The sequence below is a fragment of the Perca flavescens genome, chromosome 5 (genome assembly GCF_004354835.1).
Source record: "Perca flavescens isolate YP-PL-M2 chromosome 5, PFLA_1.0, whole genome shotgun sequence".
Taxonomy (NCBI): domain Eukaryota; kingdom Metazoa; phylum Chordata; class Actinopteri; order Perciformes; family Percidae; genus Perca; species Perca flavescens.
In genome coordinates this window covers 40029565-40046164 of record NC_041335.1, presented here as the reverse complement: position 1 = coordinate 40046164, position 16600 = coordinate 40029565, and the positions used below count along the sequence as shown (strand labels likewise).

The 16600-nt window shown below is 39.6% G+C and overlaps 1 protein-coding gene across 1 annotated transcript in view; it reads right to left on the bottom strand.

Moving 5' to 3' along the window:
* The window catches only part of LOC114556331 (uncharacterized), a 47544-nt gene extending 35132 nt beyond the window's left edge, over positions 1-12412 (bottom strand). The window contains exons 1-3 of the mRNA XM_028579232.1: positions 12080-12412; positions 5189-5476; positions 3134-3429 (exon numbers count right to left, since the gene is read on the bottom strand). Coding sequence (XP_028435033.1) covers positions 3134-3429; positions 5189-5476; positions 12080-12251 — 756 coding nt within the window. The 5' untranslated portion in view covers positions 12252-12412. The remainder of the gene's footprint in view (positions 1-3133; positions 3430-5188; positions 5477-12079) is intronic.
* Between the last annotated feature and the right edge of the window lie 4188 nt (positions 12413-16600).

Sequence of the window (16600 nt, the reverse complement as noted above, 5' to 3'; positions counted from 1 at the left end):
GCGCCAGGTCTCTGATGTTTTAATGATATCCACAGGTATCATAGATGTTGTAGACAATTTTGGATCATTTTGTCTGATGTCCAATAAAGTCTGGCGGTCATAAGTAATGAGGGAGGACCTAGGCTGTATTATCCAACTTATAAGTAAAATTAAAACTAACAATAAGCGTGGCGTGAGAGAGGCTCTTAGCGTGTCGCCTTGTATCGGCGCCATGTCCACTCACTGTGAAAATACTGTTAATAACAGAAGTAATAGTCATATGAAGAGAAACTTTACATTAAGATATTTACATCTCATCTTTGTTCAAATATATTATTCAATATGCAATCTGGTTTCCGGATGGGACATGGGTGCATAACAGCCACCACTAAGGTGCTTGATGATGCAATTACAGCATTAGACAGTAAGCAGATCTGTATTGCCACCTTTATAGACCTCACCAAGGCCTTTGATTCCGTCAACCATAGAATACTTTTACATAGACTTTCCAGTATTGGTCTGTCCACCTCTGCCTGTGATTAGTTTGCAAGTTATCTCACCAACCGTGTTCAGCAATTGAAGGCTGAAACAATCATGTCAGATCCACTTACCATCTTTAAAGGGGTGCCTCAAGGCTCCATCTTGGGCCCAATCCTTTTTTCTATTTACATTAATGATATAGCCAGAGCTGCTGGCACCTCACAAATTCACCTTTATGCAGATGATACCATTTTGTACTCAGTTAGACAAAATGTATAATTTTTAGCCGAAAACCTGTTACTGAGACTCCACTGACAATCACCTGCATGAACGGTATGGCTATAGAGTATGTCAAAACATATAAATATCTAGGTATCTGGTTGGATTCATCTTTGTCATTTATTACACACATCAAGAACCTTCAAACTAAAGTTAAAGCTAGACTACTTTTTCTTTTCCACAATAAAGCTTCCTTTACTCATGCTACCAAATGCATCCTTGTTAAGATGACAGTATTGCCAATTTTGGACCATGGCGATTTACAGAATAGCACCAAATACAGTCCTAAAAAAACTTGATACACTATCATTCAGCCATCCGTTTCGCCACTAATGCACCTTTCTATACTCATCACTGTGACCTGTATAAACTGGTGGGCTGGCCCTCCCTTCATACATGGCGGCTCCATCATTGGTTTTGCTTCATATACAAGACAATTCTGGGCAAGACACCTCTCGGTCATCTTTTTTTTCATGTTGCTCATAACACCCATTATACAAGATCAAGTAATTTTATTAAGTTTAGTACCGCCCCTACTTCTACTACCTCTGGACACAATGCTTTCCGCTTTGCAGCAATACATGATTGGAATACATTACTCTGAAACTTACATCTCTAACCCCAATTTCCACCTTTAAGCTTAACCAAAAAACAACATAGTCAATTCCTGTTCCGGCTGATAAACATGAATCATATTTATGCATAAGCATTTTTTTAATTTATTTTTTAATTGCTTGTTCTGTGTGTATGACATGTATATGTATAGTTGTGGAGTATGTTACCATTTATTTCTGTAGCCTCTTGGCCAGGTCATGTTTGTAAATGAGAAGTTGTTCTCAAACAGTTTATCTGGATAAATAAAAGGTCCTCAGGTCACTTTTCCCACAATTGCTGCAAAAATGTTGCTCCTCACTTCTGAGGGTTCTTGTCAGTTTTGACCATGAATCACTAGAACTTTATAATAACAATTCAAAAGATCAATATTAGATTAGATTAGATTCTATCCTCTGTGGGTTCTCATATGCTTCGTTAAACCTGAACCGTCACAGAATCTCTTCCTGCAGGTCTTGCAAACTTACGGCTTCTCACCTGTGTGTACTCTTCTCATGTGGACCAACAAGTTATTACTATACCCAAACCCTTTTCCACATGTTTTGCAAGAATACGGCTTCTCACCTGTGTGTGTTCTCATGTGGATATCCAAGGTATCTTTACGTCCAAACCCTTTTCCACATGTTTTGCAGGAATACGGCTTCTCACCTGTGTGGACTCTTCTCATGTGGATTTCCAAGTTATCTTTACGTCCAAAGTCTTTTCCACACGTTTTGCAGGAATACAGCTTCTCACCCGTGTGTGTTCTCATGTGGATTTCCAAGTTATCTTTACGTTGAAAGTCTTTTCCACATGTTTTGCAAGAACAAGCCTTCTCTCCAGTGTGAATTCTCATGTGCCTTTTTAATGCTGAAGTGTCACAGAATTTTTTCTTGCAGGTCTTGCAAACGTACGGCTTCTCACCTGTGTGGGCTCTTCTCACATGGACCAACAAGGTACTACTACGCCCAAACCCTTTCCCACACGTTTTACAGGAATACGGCTTCTCACCTGTGTGTGTTCTCATATGGATTTCCAAGTTATCTTTACGTCGAAAGTCTTTTCCACACGTTTTGCAAGAACAAGCCTTCTCTCCAGTGTGAATTATCATGTGCCTTTTTAAAGCTGAAGTGTCAAAGAATCTTTTCTTGCAGGTCTTGCATATGTACGGCTTCTCACCTGTATGAGTTCTCATGTGGATTTTCAGGTGAGTTTTACTTACAAAATCTTTTCCGCATGTGTGGACTCTTCTCATGTGTTTTCTAAGTTCATCGCTACGTCGGAATTCTTCTTTGCATGTTTTGCAAGAATACGGCTTCTCACCTGTGTGGCTATTCATGTGCCTATTAAATGCTGAAAGACGATAGAATCTTTCCCCACAGGTCTTACAAACGTACGGCTTCTCACCTGTGTGGATTCTCATGTGGACCAACAAGGTATAACTCTGTCTGAAATCTTTTCCACATGTTTCACAAGAATAAGGCTTCTCACCTGTGTGGATTCTCAGGTGTATCTGCAATGCTGATTTATACTTAAAGTCTTTCCCACATGTGTCACATATGAAAGACTTTTTACCTGTTTGAGTATTAGGGTGAATCTCTGACACGTTAGTGTTGTCTACGTTGTTGCTGTGACTTCTTCTCTTGCGTCGTCTCTTCTTTGGTTCTGGCTCTGTATTTCTAGTTGATCCTGAGTCTCCATGCTTGCCTCCTTTCTGATCTTGGCTCTCAGCTTCATGAGAGTTGGGAGAGAGGAGCTGGTGGTCACTGTTTGCTTCTGATTCCACAGAGGTTATAACTAGCATGTTGGCTACAGACTCTTTCTCTGCTGCACTTAGAGTGTCATCATGAGGATTGAAGTTCAGAGTCTGACCTTCACTGTGGTCCCTTTCCTCATAAGTAGGAGTCAACATAAAGGTATCAGTCTCCTGCTTCAGTACAAGCTGCTCTCCCTCCTGACTGGTGCACAGTTCCTCCTGGTCCTCTTTAATCTGTGGAGACTCTGGGTCCTCTTGGTCCAGACTGGAGTTCCTCTCCTGAATACAGAGCTGCTGGTCAGAGAGAACCTCCTCCTCCTTACAGACATGTTGCTGTGGGAGCTCTGGAGGGACAGACAACAAAAGAAATAGGATACTACTGTTATTGGAGAAAAGAACACAACACTACTGTAGAAATGATGAACAAAGCTTCTGCCAGGCTCTGGGGCTCTCCAGCATATTGATTTGTTGTTCACATGTCTTTGTTAATAAGTTTTGTTTCTACACTATTACGTAGAGTTAAAGTGGCCATATGTAACTTTCAGTTTGTGTTGATTCCAGCAGCCGCTTTGGACAAAAGTGGTAGTGTTTACCGCAACTACTGTCATCAAGTTTTCTTTCTTTACGGTGTTGTATTACCCTCTGTATTACCGAGGTTGCGTTACCAGGAGGTTATAGAGTTGCGATGAAGGTTTTTGCTCAGACAGAAAATGTACAATAAGAGCTGCTTGTAGCATTCTCCAGAACCACTGTTCCCCCAAGATTACTCACAGAAGGACCACAAAGCACTGAATATGCAACTAGCGTACTACTGACTTACTATGTACTAGTAATTCAGAGAAAAACATTGTACTACTACATTTACATGACAGAGAAAACTGCAGATTCAGATTTTACTAACAAAATATCACAATTAAAATGTGGAGTAAACATACACATCTGCCTCATGGCGCTGCGTCACGCGCCACCCAATCCGTCCCGTTATGAGAGCCAATCAGCGGAAACCTGCGTTGACCAACCACCAGAACCGGACCGAGTAGCACAAACAGGTGCAGGGCAATGCAAATAAAAGAGAAATATATTATTTTTGTTTAACTAAATTTTAGTCTGTCTTTTTCAACAATATTGCAGTCAGTGTGTAATGACGGCGGTGCTGTCTCGTCTCATCATTATTATCATTAATAACAAACAACCAAACCCAGGGTGAGTCTGAACGAGGAAGAGAGCTCTCTTTACCTGTCAGCTAGATGACGTAATGTTCTGCTGTGAGCTTAGAGAATTTACAGCACACAGCAACTTTATATGATATACTGTCTGGCTTTTGTTTGATATCTAGTGTCGGCATAAATAACGTTTTATTGAGTTGTCTCTTTAGCAAATTATCAGAGTGAATTTAAGCTAGACATTTATTGTGAAGAGTAGATACAGAAGAGCCAGAGCAACAGTTTAGTTATTGTCATTCAGTACATTCTACAGGAAATGTGAATGCACGCTTAGCGATGCTAACCACGGCACTGTGTACATTAAAATAGACCTGACCTTGTTTTTGGGTGCTGTACGTGTTTTCAACTTAAAAACTGGGTTTTCACTTCATCAAGTTAATTGGAACAATTTTCGTCTTGTTCAGAATTCGATAGCACCTTGCCAACCAAACTAGCTAGCGCTAGCATTAGCTGGTAATGTTAATTTAAGGGAAGGTTTGCAGATTTTTTATGTACTTTCGTATATGCTGATGAACAACAGTTCCCGGAGGTCCACATTTACCCACAGGTAAAACAAACCAGAGACCTAGGGCATTTAGAAGATTAATAAGGCTTTCCTAGATATATTTACAATATACAGGGGGTTTCTGAGCAATTACCAGAACAGGAGGATGTAGCGAAGTGTATAGCTCAGAATATAACAAAATATAAAAGTTCTTGTAAATGTACAGCTTCTCACCTGTGTGAGTTCTCAATTGGACCAACAAGCCACTATTTTGGCCGAAATCTTTTCCACATGTTTTGCAATAATATGACTTCTCACCTAATATATATAATAATAATAATAATAATAATAATAATATGACTTCTCACCATGTGTCATATATGAAAGACTTTTTACCTGTTGGAGTATTAGGGTGAATCTCTGACACGTTAGTGTTGTCTACGTTGTTGCTGTGACTTCTGCTCTTGCGTCGTCTCTTCTTTGGTTCTGGCTCTGTATTTCTAGTTGATCCTGAGTCTCCATGCTTGCCTCCTTTCTGATCTTGGCTCTCAGCTTCATGAGAGTTGTGAGAGAGGAGCTGGTGGTCACTGTTTGCTTCTGATACCACAGAGGTTAGAACTGGCATGTTGAGCTGCTGGTCAGAGAGAACCTCCTCCTCCTTACAGACATGTTGCTGTGGGAGCTCTGGAGGGACAGACAACAAAAGAAATAGGATACTACGGTTATTGGGTAAAAGAACAGAACACTTGGTCTCTTTTTCCTCAGACCATACACTATATAAAAAAAATAATGGACGGAGCTTCAGGGGGCCAAAAAGTGACTGCTGAATACTGCAGCTCCTTAAAGTTGAATTCTCTCTAATTTTCAGCAGGCTCCAAAAAGAAGTCTGTTGACCCTACTTCTCGTTTAATTCATTACTCAGTAAACATTATCATAATGACTTTATGTTGTCAATCGATAGTTTGAGGGATGTTTCAGGACCTGTCAAATAGGATAGAGGCTTTAATTATTGTATAATCAAACATTTTAATCTGATATGTTAAACCGATTTGTCTCACACAGTACAGGGATAAGCTGAATAGTCCAGGTGATATGTTTACTTTTTCATAAAAGCATTGAATTGGGAAATACTTGTACAGTTCGGGGCCCTGAACATTATCAGACACGGAGCCATCACAAAATGCTTTGTGGTGGACATTTATCTTTCCGATGTAACCCCATTATGTATTTTGCATCATATCCTCCTAACCAAACATGAAAACACACAATCGGTGCTGTCTACCCCAATGTTTTTACGGTCAACGATTAGTTGGACCTAAGACCTATAACTGAATAGATATTTATTTATTAAATACAAGGACCAGTTGTTGATGTGTTATTACTTGGGGCTCTCCAGTTTGGAAACCACTAGGGATGCAACGAATATTCGGCCACTGAAAATTTTAATACTTTTATCACCGAAACAATACGTTTGAAATGTTGTGATGACGTAGCCTGGATGCCAGCCGAACTTCGCCCCGCCCACAACATCGAACAGGATCTGTTCGGGCCAATCAGATTGTTGGACAGATGATCAACAGTAACAGAATCAACCACGTCACCAAAGAACGCTTGGGTTGAATTTGTTTACAACAGGTGGCTGCCGCTGGAGAACTGAGACGTGTAGATTCCACCATCGCGTCTGTTACAGAAGATATCGACAGCGCATTCATTTTAAAATCCTCAGCGGAGGTGCCTCAACAACTGTCCGAAAGCACATTAGCGTTATATGGTGGAGCAAGATAGAGAGAGACTGGAGAGAGGGAGCGCCCAGCGGCGCTAGAACAAAGCCGTGAATCATTGAAATGTTTTCGCTGATTCATCTCTAGAAATGCAACTGTAGCGAGCATGTCACTATCACTAAGGTTATCCACATTTATATTTACACGCAACAAATGATATATCCAGCTTCAAAAAAGTCTAAAAGTCGGAAGTTATAAGAATGCATTGTGCAAAGAGTGGTTGCTATGGAGACGATACACAGTGTTGAGTTCTGTTGACAGTTGAGTTGAGATCCCTTGCTCTGATTGGTTGTAGGTCTATCCAATGAATGCAGAGGCATTTTTTTTCCTGGTTTGGTTGGAACATGCCCCATAATCACAGCCCAATGGAGCGGTTTCAGACTCACATTCTGACTAGAATCTGAGTAGGACCACGTCAGGCTAGTGATGATGCAAACAGAAACCGCGACCTGCACGTGTGTCAGTACCCGATCCGTTCCATCTGCAAAGCGTCTCCTCAGCAAAGACGTTGAGATGGACCACGGAGTGAAAACAATGAAAAGTACGCTCTTAGAGTCTCTCAGCACACGTTACAGTGAGATCTATTCGGATCCTCTGCACTTCATCGCGACTGTACTTGATCCGCGTTATAAAGACCATACTTGGATGTGGAAATAAAGCAGGGCGCACGAGAAATGATCCAGGCCGCGATGGATGCGGAGAACCCGCGTGGAGACGGAGCAGCGCCCAGCGCAGGAGATCAGAGCGCAGAAAAAAAGACTTGTCTCTCTGCACCAGATGAGGGGCATGCACCCTCGTTGTCTGATATGTTCAGTGAAATCCTGCAAGAAAGTGCCTCAAATAATAATAATAACAACAACAATAGGTAAGCTATTCTGTTCTTAGGCTACTATATACTGTATGTGACTATCAGATTGTAGTCATATTTCTGCTAGATATTTTTTTAATTAAACTTTAATATTAATTTATACAATTGCAATGCCTTGATTTTAGTAAAGTTAGTACACAGTCATAGCCATAAATGCAATGGTACTAATAATTGGCATAATTTCTTTCGGTGTTTCGGTTTCCTCTTTTTTTGGTTTTCGCCAAGAATTTTCATTTCGTTGCATCCCTAGAAACCACTGTCTGAATGTTTTAACCTGTTAGGTTAACAGACATGTTCTGACATGTTACATAATAGTATTTAACCACAAAAGTTCAAAACCTTTGTCAATATGGACATGCTGTACATCGTTTGATTGGTAAAATTCTCTGCAATTCAATCAGTCAGTTCATTTTACTGACATCATAAGCACCAAAGCATTATTACTGATCTTAGTGCTCATGCTATTGTGGGAAAAAAATAAATAAATAAATATGATGACTCTTCCCTATACGCTGTCCTAAACGCTCAATCCTTGTCCATTCCTGGCTTATTTATATTCCTCTAGTCCGTAAGTGTCCACATCACAAAAGGATAACAAGGTTTTTTCAAAAGAATTAATCCAGTTTATGAATATTGTCCTGTTGAATCCATGCTAATTGTCCGCTAACTGTCTGCTAACTTCATTAGCCGATCACGTTCTGTCTGAAATAATATATTTCTCCTTGCCCTGCACCGTGTTGCTGGGTATGTTTGTTTTCCTCAGGTTGCTGCCTACACAATGAAACTATCCCCACCTTTTTCTGTTAAGTTTTCATCCCGCTAGAGCCCCCGACGTCCAGCAAGCGCTCCCACTGTGGAGCGTCAAAATGCTGCGTCATCTCTCTGAGCAGCCATCTTAGAAAAAGCTGTCATTGGCTATTTACACGTCAATCATGGCAGTTGTAGCCAATCACATTCCCTTTCCAACGTTATATAGCATGATAGGAATATCCAATGGGAACCAGTCCAAATTAATGGGTAACAGACCTAAGCCCCGCCTCCCAGAGCCAGCAAGCGCATACATGTGATTTATGAGAAAAAAATATGATCAACAGTGTTGGAATGAATGTAAAAAGGTTTTGTAAGTCATTTTAAGTATTTAGTATGTTTTGTCTAATAGCATAGAAGTGAGTAAAAGCATTTAGCAAAATTTGGTCACTTGGAGAAGTTTTGGAGAGGTTTTGGCACACCGGTGACACTTGTTATACCAAATACTGAAAACTCCCTAGCTCCCACTAGGTTAGGACTAGAGTTCTGAAAGTTTATATAGGTATTCTTGACAAGGTCTAGAAGGTATGTGTTGTGTCCTGCATAGTGTGGTACAAAGTATGTTTTAGTTATTTTTTTTCCAAAATTACGTTTTTTTTAGATGGGACCAAAATAACTATTTTGAACCATGTTTGAACTGCTGTAGTGTATGTTGTGTTTTAATCACATGCTCATTAAGCACATGTCCATAAAGTAGAAGAAGTTAGGTTTCAAATGAAGCCTCATACATGCATTTTGGCCTTACAGTTCTTCTGTTATAAGCTTTTTCCTTTGGGAACGAGAAATAGACGAAAATCAGGCAAAAGAGGTGGATGTTAACAGGTTTAACCATTAATCCATTACTTTCAGTTAACCATTTAAGCTGCTTATGCAGTACTTTCAGGTTACTACTATAACCATTTCTCCACTTCTTTTAGCTACTCATTACAACTCTTTGGTACTACTTATTACCAGCTATTTATTTCTACTATTTATTCATTATTTTTAGCTAAACTTCTGTGCTCACTTGCTTCCTAGTCTTCATTCACTCCTACATAACTGCACTCTCTATTGTTTACATGTTACAGCTGGCATATTCTATCAAATTATAATTAACATTTTTTTTGTATCAAATGAGTTAACCTTCTTACTAATCTTTCCTCCATCCCCCTGGCATCAGCGTAACTAACCCTTGGTTGGGATTAAGGCTGAACGATTAATTGCATTTGCAATAATATCGCGATATGTTTCCTAATAAATAAAATAAATCTGCTATCCGCAGAGAAAGCATCATCTTAGCACGCTAACGCTATGCCGTACCTTGAGCTGATTTCTGTCATTCAAACAACTCTGAGATGTAGTTTAAAACTTTTACAGCCATTTTAATAAAATGAAGGGTTTTATTCGGGCTCGAGTCCATACATGCAGTTAATGGATACAGGCACGCAGAACTGAAGGCTCGGTTAGCAACGATTAGCGGTTAGCTCCGTTATAAATGTATGGAGAGGAGGAGCTGCCACTGAGAAAGGTAACAATCAGAGTGATAAGTGACATTTGGGGAGCTTTCACAGCAGCGTGGCCGCGGTGTTTCAACGGTTTTATTAGTACAGTTAATACCACGGCAAGACCAGCAGCAGCTTGCTACTGCTAACGTAACGATAGCCTCTCTGAGTGAAAAGTGTATTTTATGGGTTGTATTGCGCATTTAAACAGGTATATTATCAACAGTTAAAAGGTTCTGGGAGGGGTGGGGGGGGCAATATTTGTTAATGGCCAAATGTGTCAAACCATTCTGAATTAGGTATTGTGGAGCTGCAGAGATGGCCCAGCCTACAACAAATCCTACAGACTAAAGAAAAAAAAATTTTGTTTGGTACAGATCCTTGCAAAAGTCATACTATAATCATTTCAATTTCTTTGAATTTTAATAATTTCAATGGAAATGAGAATAATCATACAAAAAGGATCATTCCCTCCACTATCGTGAATCATAACGCAATCACAATATCAGCCAAAATTATCTCATTTAGATATTTTCCTCATATGGTGCAGCCCTAGCTATAATCTATCAAATATAAGCCTCCCTCATTAAACCAAGTCATTTCCAAGGTAGGAGGATGGTTCTAATCAGGGCACAGGGCGCTCCTGCTGACAATAATCACTTGTTGGCACAACAGGGACTCCGTAGCCATCTGTGATTCTAACAATCATTAAAATAACAGCGTGTAAACACACCCAGGGACGCCATTAGGCCTATTTTAGGGGGGCTGAAGCTACCCCAAAATAAGCCCCCCTAAATAATAATAAGAACAACAATAACAATTTGATTTATCCTCATTGATATTTAGACGCAACAAATGAGATATATATATATATATATATATATATATATATATATATATATATATATATATATATATAGCTACTAAAAATAGCAGAAAAGTCAGAAGTTATCAAGAAGTACAGAGAGTCGTGTTATCAAGATGATGCACCACACCTTCTCGTTGCATGGTGTGAACTAGCAGCTTTCAGAGCGTTGCAAGTAACTGGGGGATTCATCTCGTCTCGTTGCTACTCTTTGGTCTGAACTCGGTTAATGGTGAAAGGAAGATTGATTACAAGTAGTGATACAGAGTGAAATTGTAAGTCGTTTTTAATGACCTGCTTACCTTTAGCTACATTTTCTTGAGGTAAAGAAAAGGGGATATTTTGGTCTGCTATGGAAAACTAAAGTCTAGCTAGAGTGAACGAGGGAAATACAAGAAATGGTTAACTTAGCAAGCTAATCACAACTCTTTATTCATTGCCAATAATATAGCCTATCTCTATAGTAGGCTGTAGGCCTATTCTAAAACAATATCAATCCCCATAGAATGCTGTTGTCACTGAAAATGTTAATGCTTTTGTAGCGGTGTATCCTTCAATTTATTGAGCAGATGAGATGGATATTGGAAGATATTTCAGCAGAGAGAGAGAGAGAAGCAGGAGATTGGCAGAGCAGTTGATCCTGATCGAGGTCAGTAGCTGTCTATAGGTCTAAGGACTGTTTGGGTTTCTTCTAACAATAAGCATTTGTTGGCAGGCCTAGGCACTATGCATAGCCTAAACTAAATTATTTCATTATATTTATTATATATGCTAGCTATATTCTAACCAATTTAACTTTCTGCATTCATTAAATAAATATGTAGATGTTGCCTAAAGGCTAAACATCTACATAGGCTGTAGTTTAAAGATGAGCACATGTCCACAGATACACATGTGAAAATAAAACGAAAGCTATCCTACATACAGTACATACAGTATATACAGTAGTCATTACTCCAAATATTTTATTCCTTCCGCTATCAGGTTACTGTATTTAGACAGTAGCCACTTTAAATAGGATCCATATTAATAACTTACATGATGAAGTATGCAGTGATGCCTATTATGAATATTTTTTTCTTTTTCTTATACTGCTATTTGTCCTATTTGTTTAACTTACCAACTTATTAGCTGTCTGGCCTCCGTTTGTCAGTTTTTGGACATTTTGGATGTTGTTTCATGTGAGCAATTTGCATTTCGAAGTCATGAAATTAGCATCAGGGTTTTGTTTTATCTTAAGGATAAGACAGAAGGGACAGAGTAGAAATGGAAGAAGAGGATATGTCTGTCACTTTTGACTTGTTAACATATTAGTTTCTTGACTGGTTGTTGACATAAGTGGAGCTCTAATACAGTAACGGAAGATGTGAGGGCAAAGATTTTGCAAACGCAAGTTACAAAGTTTCAATCCTAGTGACGTCCCTGAACTCACCTATCCTGTGTAACATATAGAACCCGGATTCAAATAGTAGCGGTTAAACTCACCTATCCTGTGTAACCTGATTTCTGGTCTCCAAACGCCATCCAACAGTCTGCGCTGCCGAGCGATCTCTTCCTCGTACTCGACGATAGTTTTTTCAACAACTCGGAATATTTGTTCAGCAGCAGCAGTTAGTCGCTCGGTGACAAACTCTCTCAAACACTCAACTGAAGACATTGTTGCTTAGTTCCAGCTGAAAGAATCATCTGCTCTACGACTACAATACCGTCTTCCAGCTCATTCAACAGCAGCATGCAGCTAACGCTACGGCCAGCAGCCTTGTTTACTTCCGCTGGCTGTCACACTCATTAAGGTCCGACGGGAAACGGGAGGGAGCTTTTCTTTCTGCTTTCAGCTGAGGGCATTTTATTCAAACGTGTGTGTGTAACATCAGCAGTAAGGATGTACATCTAACTTCCTTCATTCCTCAAGGACAATTGGACTCTTTAATAAACTACTGTAACTGACAGACATCTTTCTTGATATTTTGCAGATAGTGAATTGTATGAAAAACAAATAAGCAGAGGTGGAAGAAGTCCTCAGGAGAAATACCAGTGGAATACACAGTAATTCAATTGAGTAGCCTACCACTTAAATACATCTATATATTAGCTCTACTCAGTAGAGTATACAGTATTCCGACCATTTCACTGTGGATATCAAGCTACTTTTCCCATTTTGTCACAATGACGTTTAGTTCAGCTGGATGTTGTTCTGCTGAGTTCTCAAAGTGTAAATGAGGTAGGGTTTGAACCATTGACATATATATAATGGACCAATAGACCCCGTGTCTCTGGACCGAGACCAGTGAAGGATATTAGAAGAACTTTTCCGGTGATCTCTTGCTTTATTGAGCAGCCTCCAACTGACAGAGACAACGTAGATGTGACGTGAGCAACGTGTCTGAAAGTGTGAAGTCTTCTGGTAGCTGTGAGAGAGAAATCTCAATCATTCCCAATCTCACAGAGACGGAGAGTGTAGGTATATGTAAGGAGATAACATAGACACAGGCTAATTACTGATCACTAACATGCTAGTTAACATTAGTAATTACTGATCACTAACATGCTAGTTAACATTAGTAATTACTGATCACTAACATGCTAGTTAACATTAGTAATTACTGATCATTAACATGCTAGTTAACATTAGTAATTACTGATCACTAACATGCTAGTTAACATTAGTAATTACTGATCACTAACATGCTAGTTAACATTAGTAATTACTGATCACTAACATGCTAGTTAACATTAGTAATTACTGATCATTAACATGCTAGTTAACATTAGTAATTACTGATCACTAACATGCTAGTTAACATTAGTAATTACTGATCACTAACATGCTAGTTAACATTAGTAATTAAACCTAAACAGATAATGGAAGTCCAAACTGCCTTCTCCTGTACTATACGGTAATTCCTCTACTATGCGACAGTAAGTCTCGTGGTTATGACACAATTGTTAGCCTATTTTTACAAAAACGTCTGCTACGGAACCATAACGTGAGCTACGAGGTAATGGAGCCTTTTATACATTGTCGTGTTTCTTTAGAAATAAACAACGGAGAAATAGAGTCTTTAAACGCTTCAGATGTAAAGTTATTCTCTGTCAAAGTGACGTCAAAATGAATGGCAGACAATGGAATGCTAACGGTGGGTGATCACTTGTTAGCATCAAAATGGTGCCATAGGAGCTACGCATTCCAGACGCTCGTTTACACCCTTGGTTTGAACACTTTTTAATCTTTAAATTTTAATCTTTAAATTTTAATCTTTAAAGGTCCAACGTGTAGGAATTTCTCCCATCTAGCGTTGAGATCATATATCGCAATCAACTCTCTCGCCACACAGTTTTGCAGCTACGGTAGCGTTCACGCTTCAAAAAGCTAAGGTGTACAAAATGTCTGAGATAAAAGAAAGTGGTGTTGCATAGACAGTATATAGAGGTTGGTGCATAGACAGTACATAGAGGTTGGTGCATAGACAGTATATAGAGGTTGGTGCATAGACAGTACATAGAGGTTGGTGCATAGACAGTACATAGAGGTTGGTGCATAGACAGTATATAGAGGTTGGTGCATAGACAGTACATAGAGGTTGGTGCATAGACAGTACATAGAGGTTGGTGCATAGACAGTATATAGAGGTTGGTGCATAGACAGTATATAGAGGTTGGTGCATAGACAGTACATAGAGGTTGGTGCATAGACAGTACATAGAGGTTGGTGCATAGACAGTATATAGAGGTTGGTGCATAGACAGTACATAGAGGTTGGTGCATAGACAGTACATAGAGGTTGGTGCATAGACAGTATATAGAGGTTGGTGCATAGACAGTATATAGAGGTTGGTGCATAGACAGTACATAGAGGTTGGTGCATAGACAGTACATAGAGGTTGGTGCATAGACAGTATATAAAGGTTGGTGCATAGACAGTATATAGAGGTTGGTGCATAGACAGTATATAGAGGTTGGGGCATAGACAGTACATAGAGGTTGGTGCATAGACAGTACATAGAGGTTGGTGCATAGACAGTACATAGAGGTTGGTGCATAGACAGTACATAGAGGTTGGTGCATAGACAGTACATAGAGGTTGGTGCATAGACAGTACATAGAGGTTGGTGCATAGACAGTATATAGAGGTTGGTGCATAGACAGTATATAGAGGTTGTTGCATAGACAGTATATAGAGGTTGGTGCATAGACAGTATATAGAGGTTGTTGCATAGACAGTACATAGAGGTTGTTGCATAGACAGTACATAGAGGTTGGTGCATAGACAGTACATAGAGGTTGGTGCATAGACAGTACATAGAGGTTGGTGCATAGACAGTATATAGAGGTTGGTGCATAGACAGTACATAGAGGTTGGTGCATAGACAGTATATAAAGGTTGGTGCATAGACAGTACATAGAGGTTGGTGCATAGACAGTATATAGAGGTTGGTGCATAGACAGTACATAGAGGTTGGTGCATAGACAGTACATAGAGGTTGGTGCATAGACAGTATATCGAGGTTGGTGCATAGACAGTACATAGAGGTTGGTGCATAGACAGTATATAGAGGTTGGTGCATAGACAGTACATAGAGGTTGGTGCATAGAGAGTATATAGAGGTTGGTGCATAGACAGTATATAGAGGTTGGTGCATAGACAGTATATAAAGGTTGGTGCATAGACAGTACATAGAGGTTGGTGCATAGACAGTACATAGAGGTTGGTGCATAGACAGTACATAGAGGTTGGTGCATAGACAGTATATAGAGGTTGGTGCATAGACAGTATATAGCAAGGGTTGTTGGAGTGCAGTGTTCTCTTAATACATCCATGAGTGTGTGTCTGAGAGTGGCGCGGATGCACGCTTCACACCACGAGCAGGCATGCGCACCACCCGACGGAGAGAAAAAAAAAGGAGACTGCAGCAGTCTGGAAGATAATTACCTAGTTGGGATTTGGTGTGTCCAAGCAGCTCCAATGTTCACTCTTTTTTCTGATGACGCCAATCTCTTGCTCTTTTCAATCTCCGTTTTCCTATTCTGGGCGAAGAAGAAGAAGACTCCTGTTCCTGAAATTTGGATTTTGAATACCTGTTGTCCTCCGTGTTTCCTTCTTCAAACTTGCCACCAGGGCCGGGAAGCGACGATACCCATTAGCAGCATCAGCAGCAGCTGTGAGTCGAAAACGCAAAGTATGTCCCTTACCGGCTAACGTATTTAAAGATGGCGCATGGCTATGGTGAGTTTACCCCAGTTCATGCAAGCGCAAATGTAATATTTCAATCCATTAGGAATACTTGAAATTGATTGTGGTGGTCAATATTCATAAAAAAGTTTGTGAAGGACAATACAGATTTTGATAATGAACAACTACAAACTGGGGCTTTAAATTTAATTGAAATAAACCGGAAACCATTTTGATAGATACTGGATTGTTCCCATGGTCACATTTGACTTAAACCATCATCACACATGGGCACACAACACCCGCAAAATATACAAAAATACCCACCCTGAGGCATTAATCAGTTTGTGGGTTTGTACTGCAGTACAGCCTCTAAGCTCTGCTTATCTTAGGCTCCTGTTTAAAACTCCAACCGATACAGAAACAAAAGAGTTCTTAAAGTGATGAGCTGTGTATCGTCTGCCTGATGGTAACAGTTCACACAGAGTACAGAACATGGGATGGATCACAGAGGATTATCTTTACACGTTTAAGTACGCACTTGCTAAAGAGACACTCAAGATTATGATGACCTTTCATTAAATAACTTAAAACTTTTATTTTGATGATACAATTTAATCCATTATTTTCATTTATCAAACACAAATGCAAAACATTTGGCAAGAATCTCATCAGAAAACAAAACAAAAGGTAGTGTACAAAAAGGGCCAAAAGAAGGCACTTCTACCTTTTAATAGGACTTCTTATACCGTAAAAAAAGGTTTAATCTGACTTCTTACAAACATGTGCAGGAGGCTTCATATAGAACTATAAAATACTACTCGAGGTGCATGGAT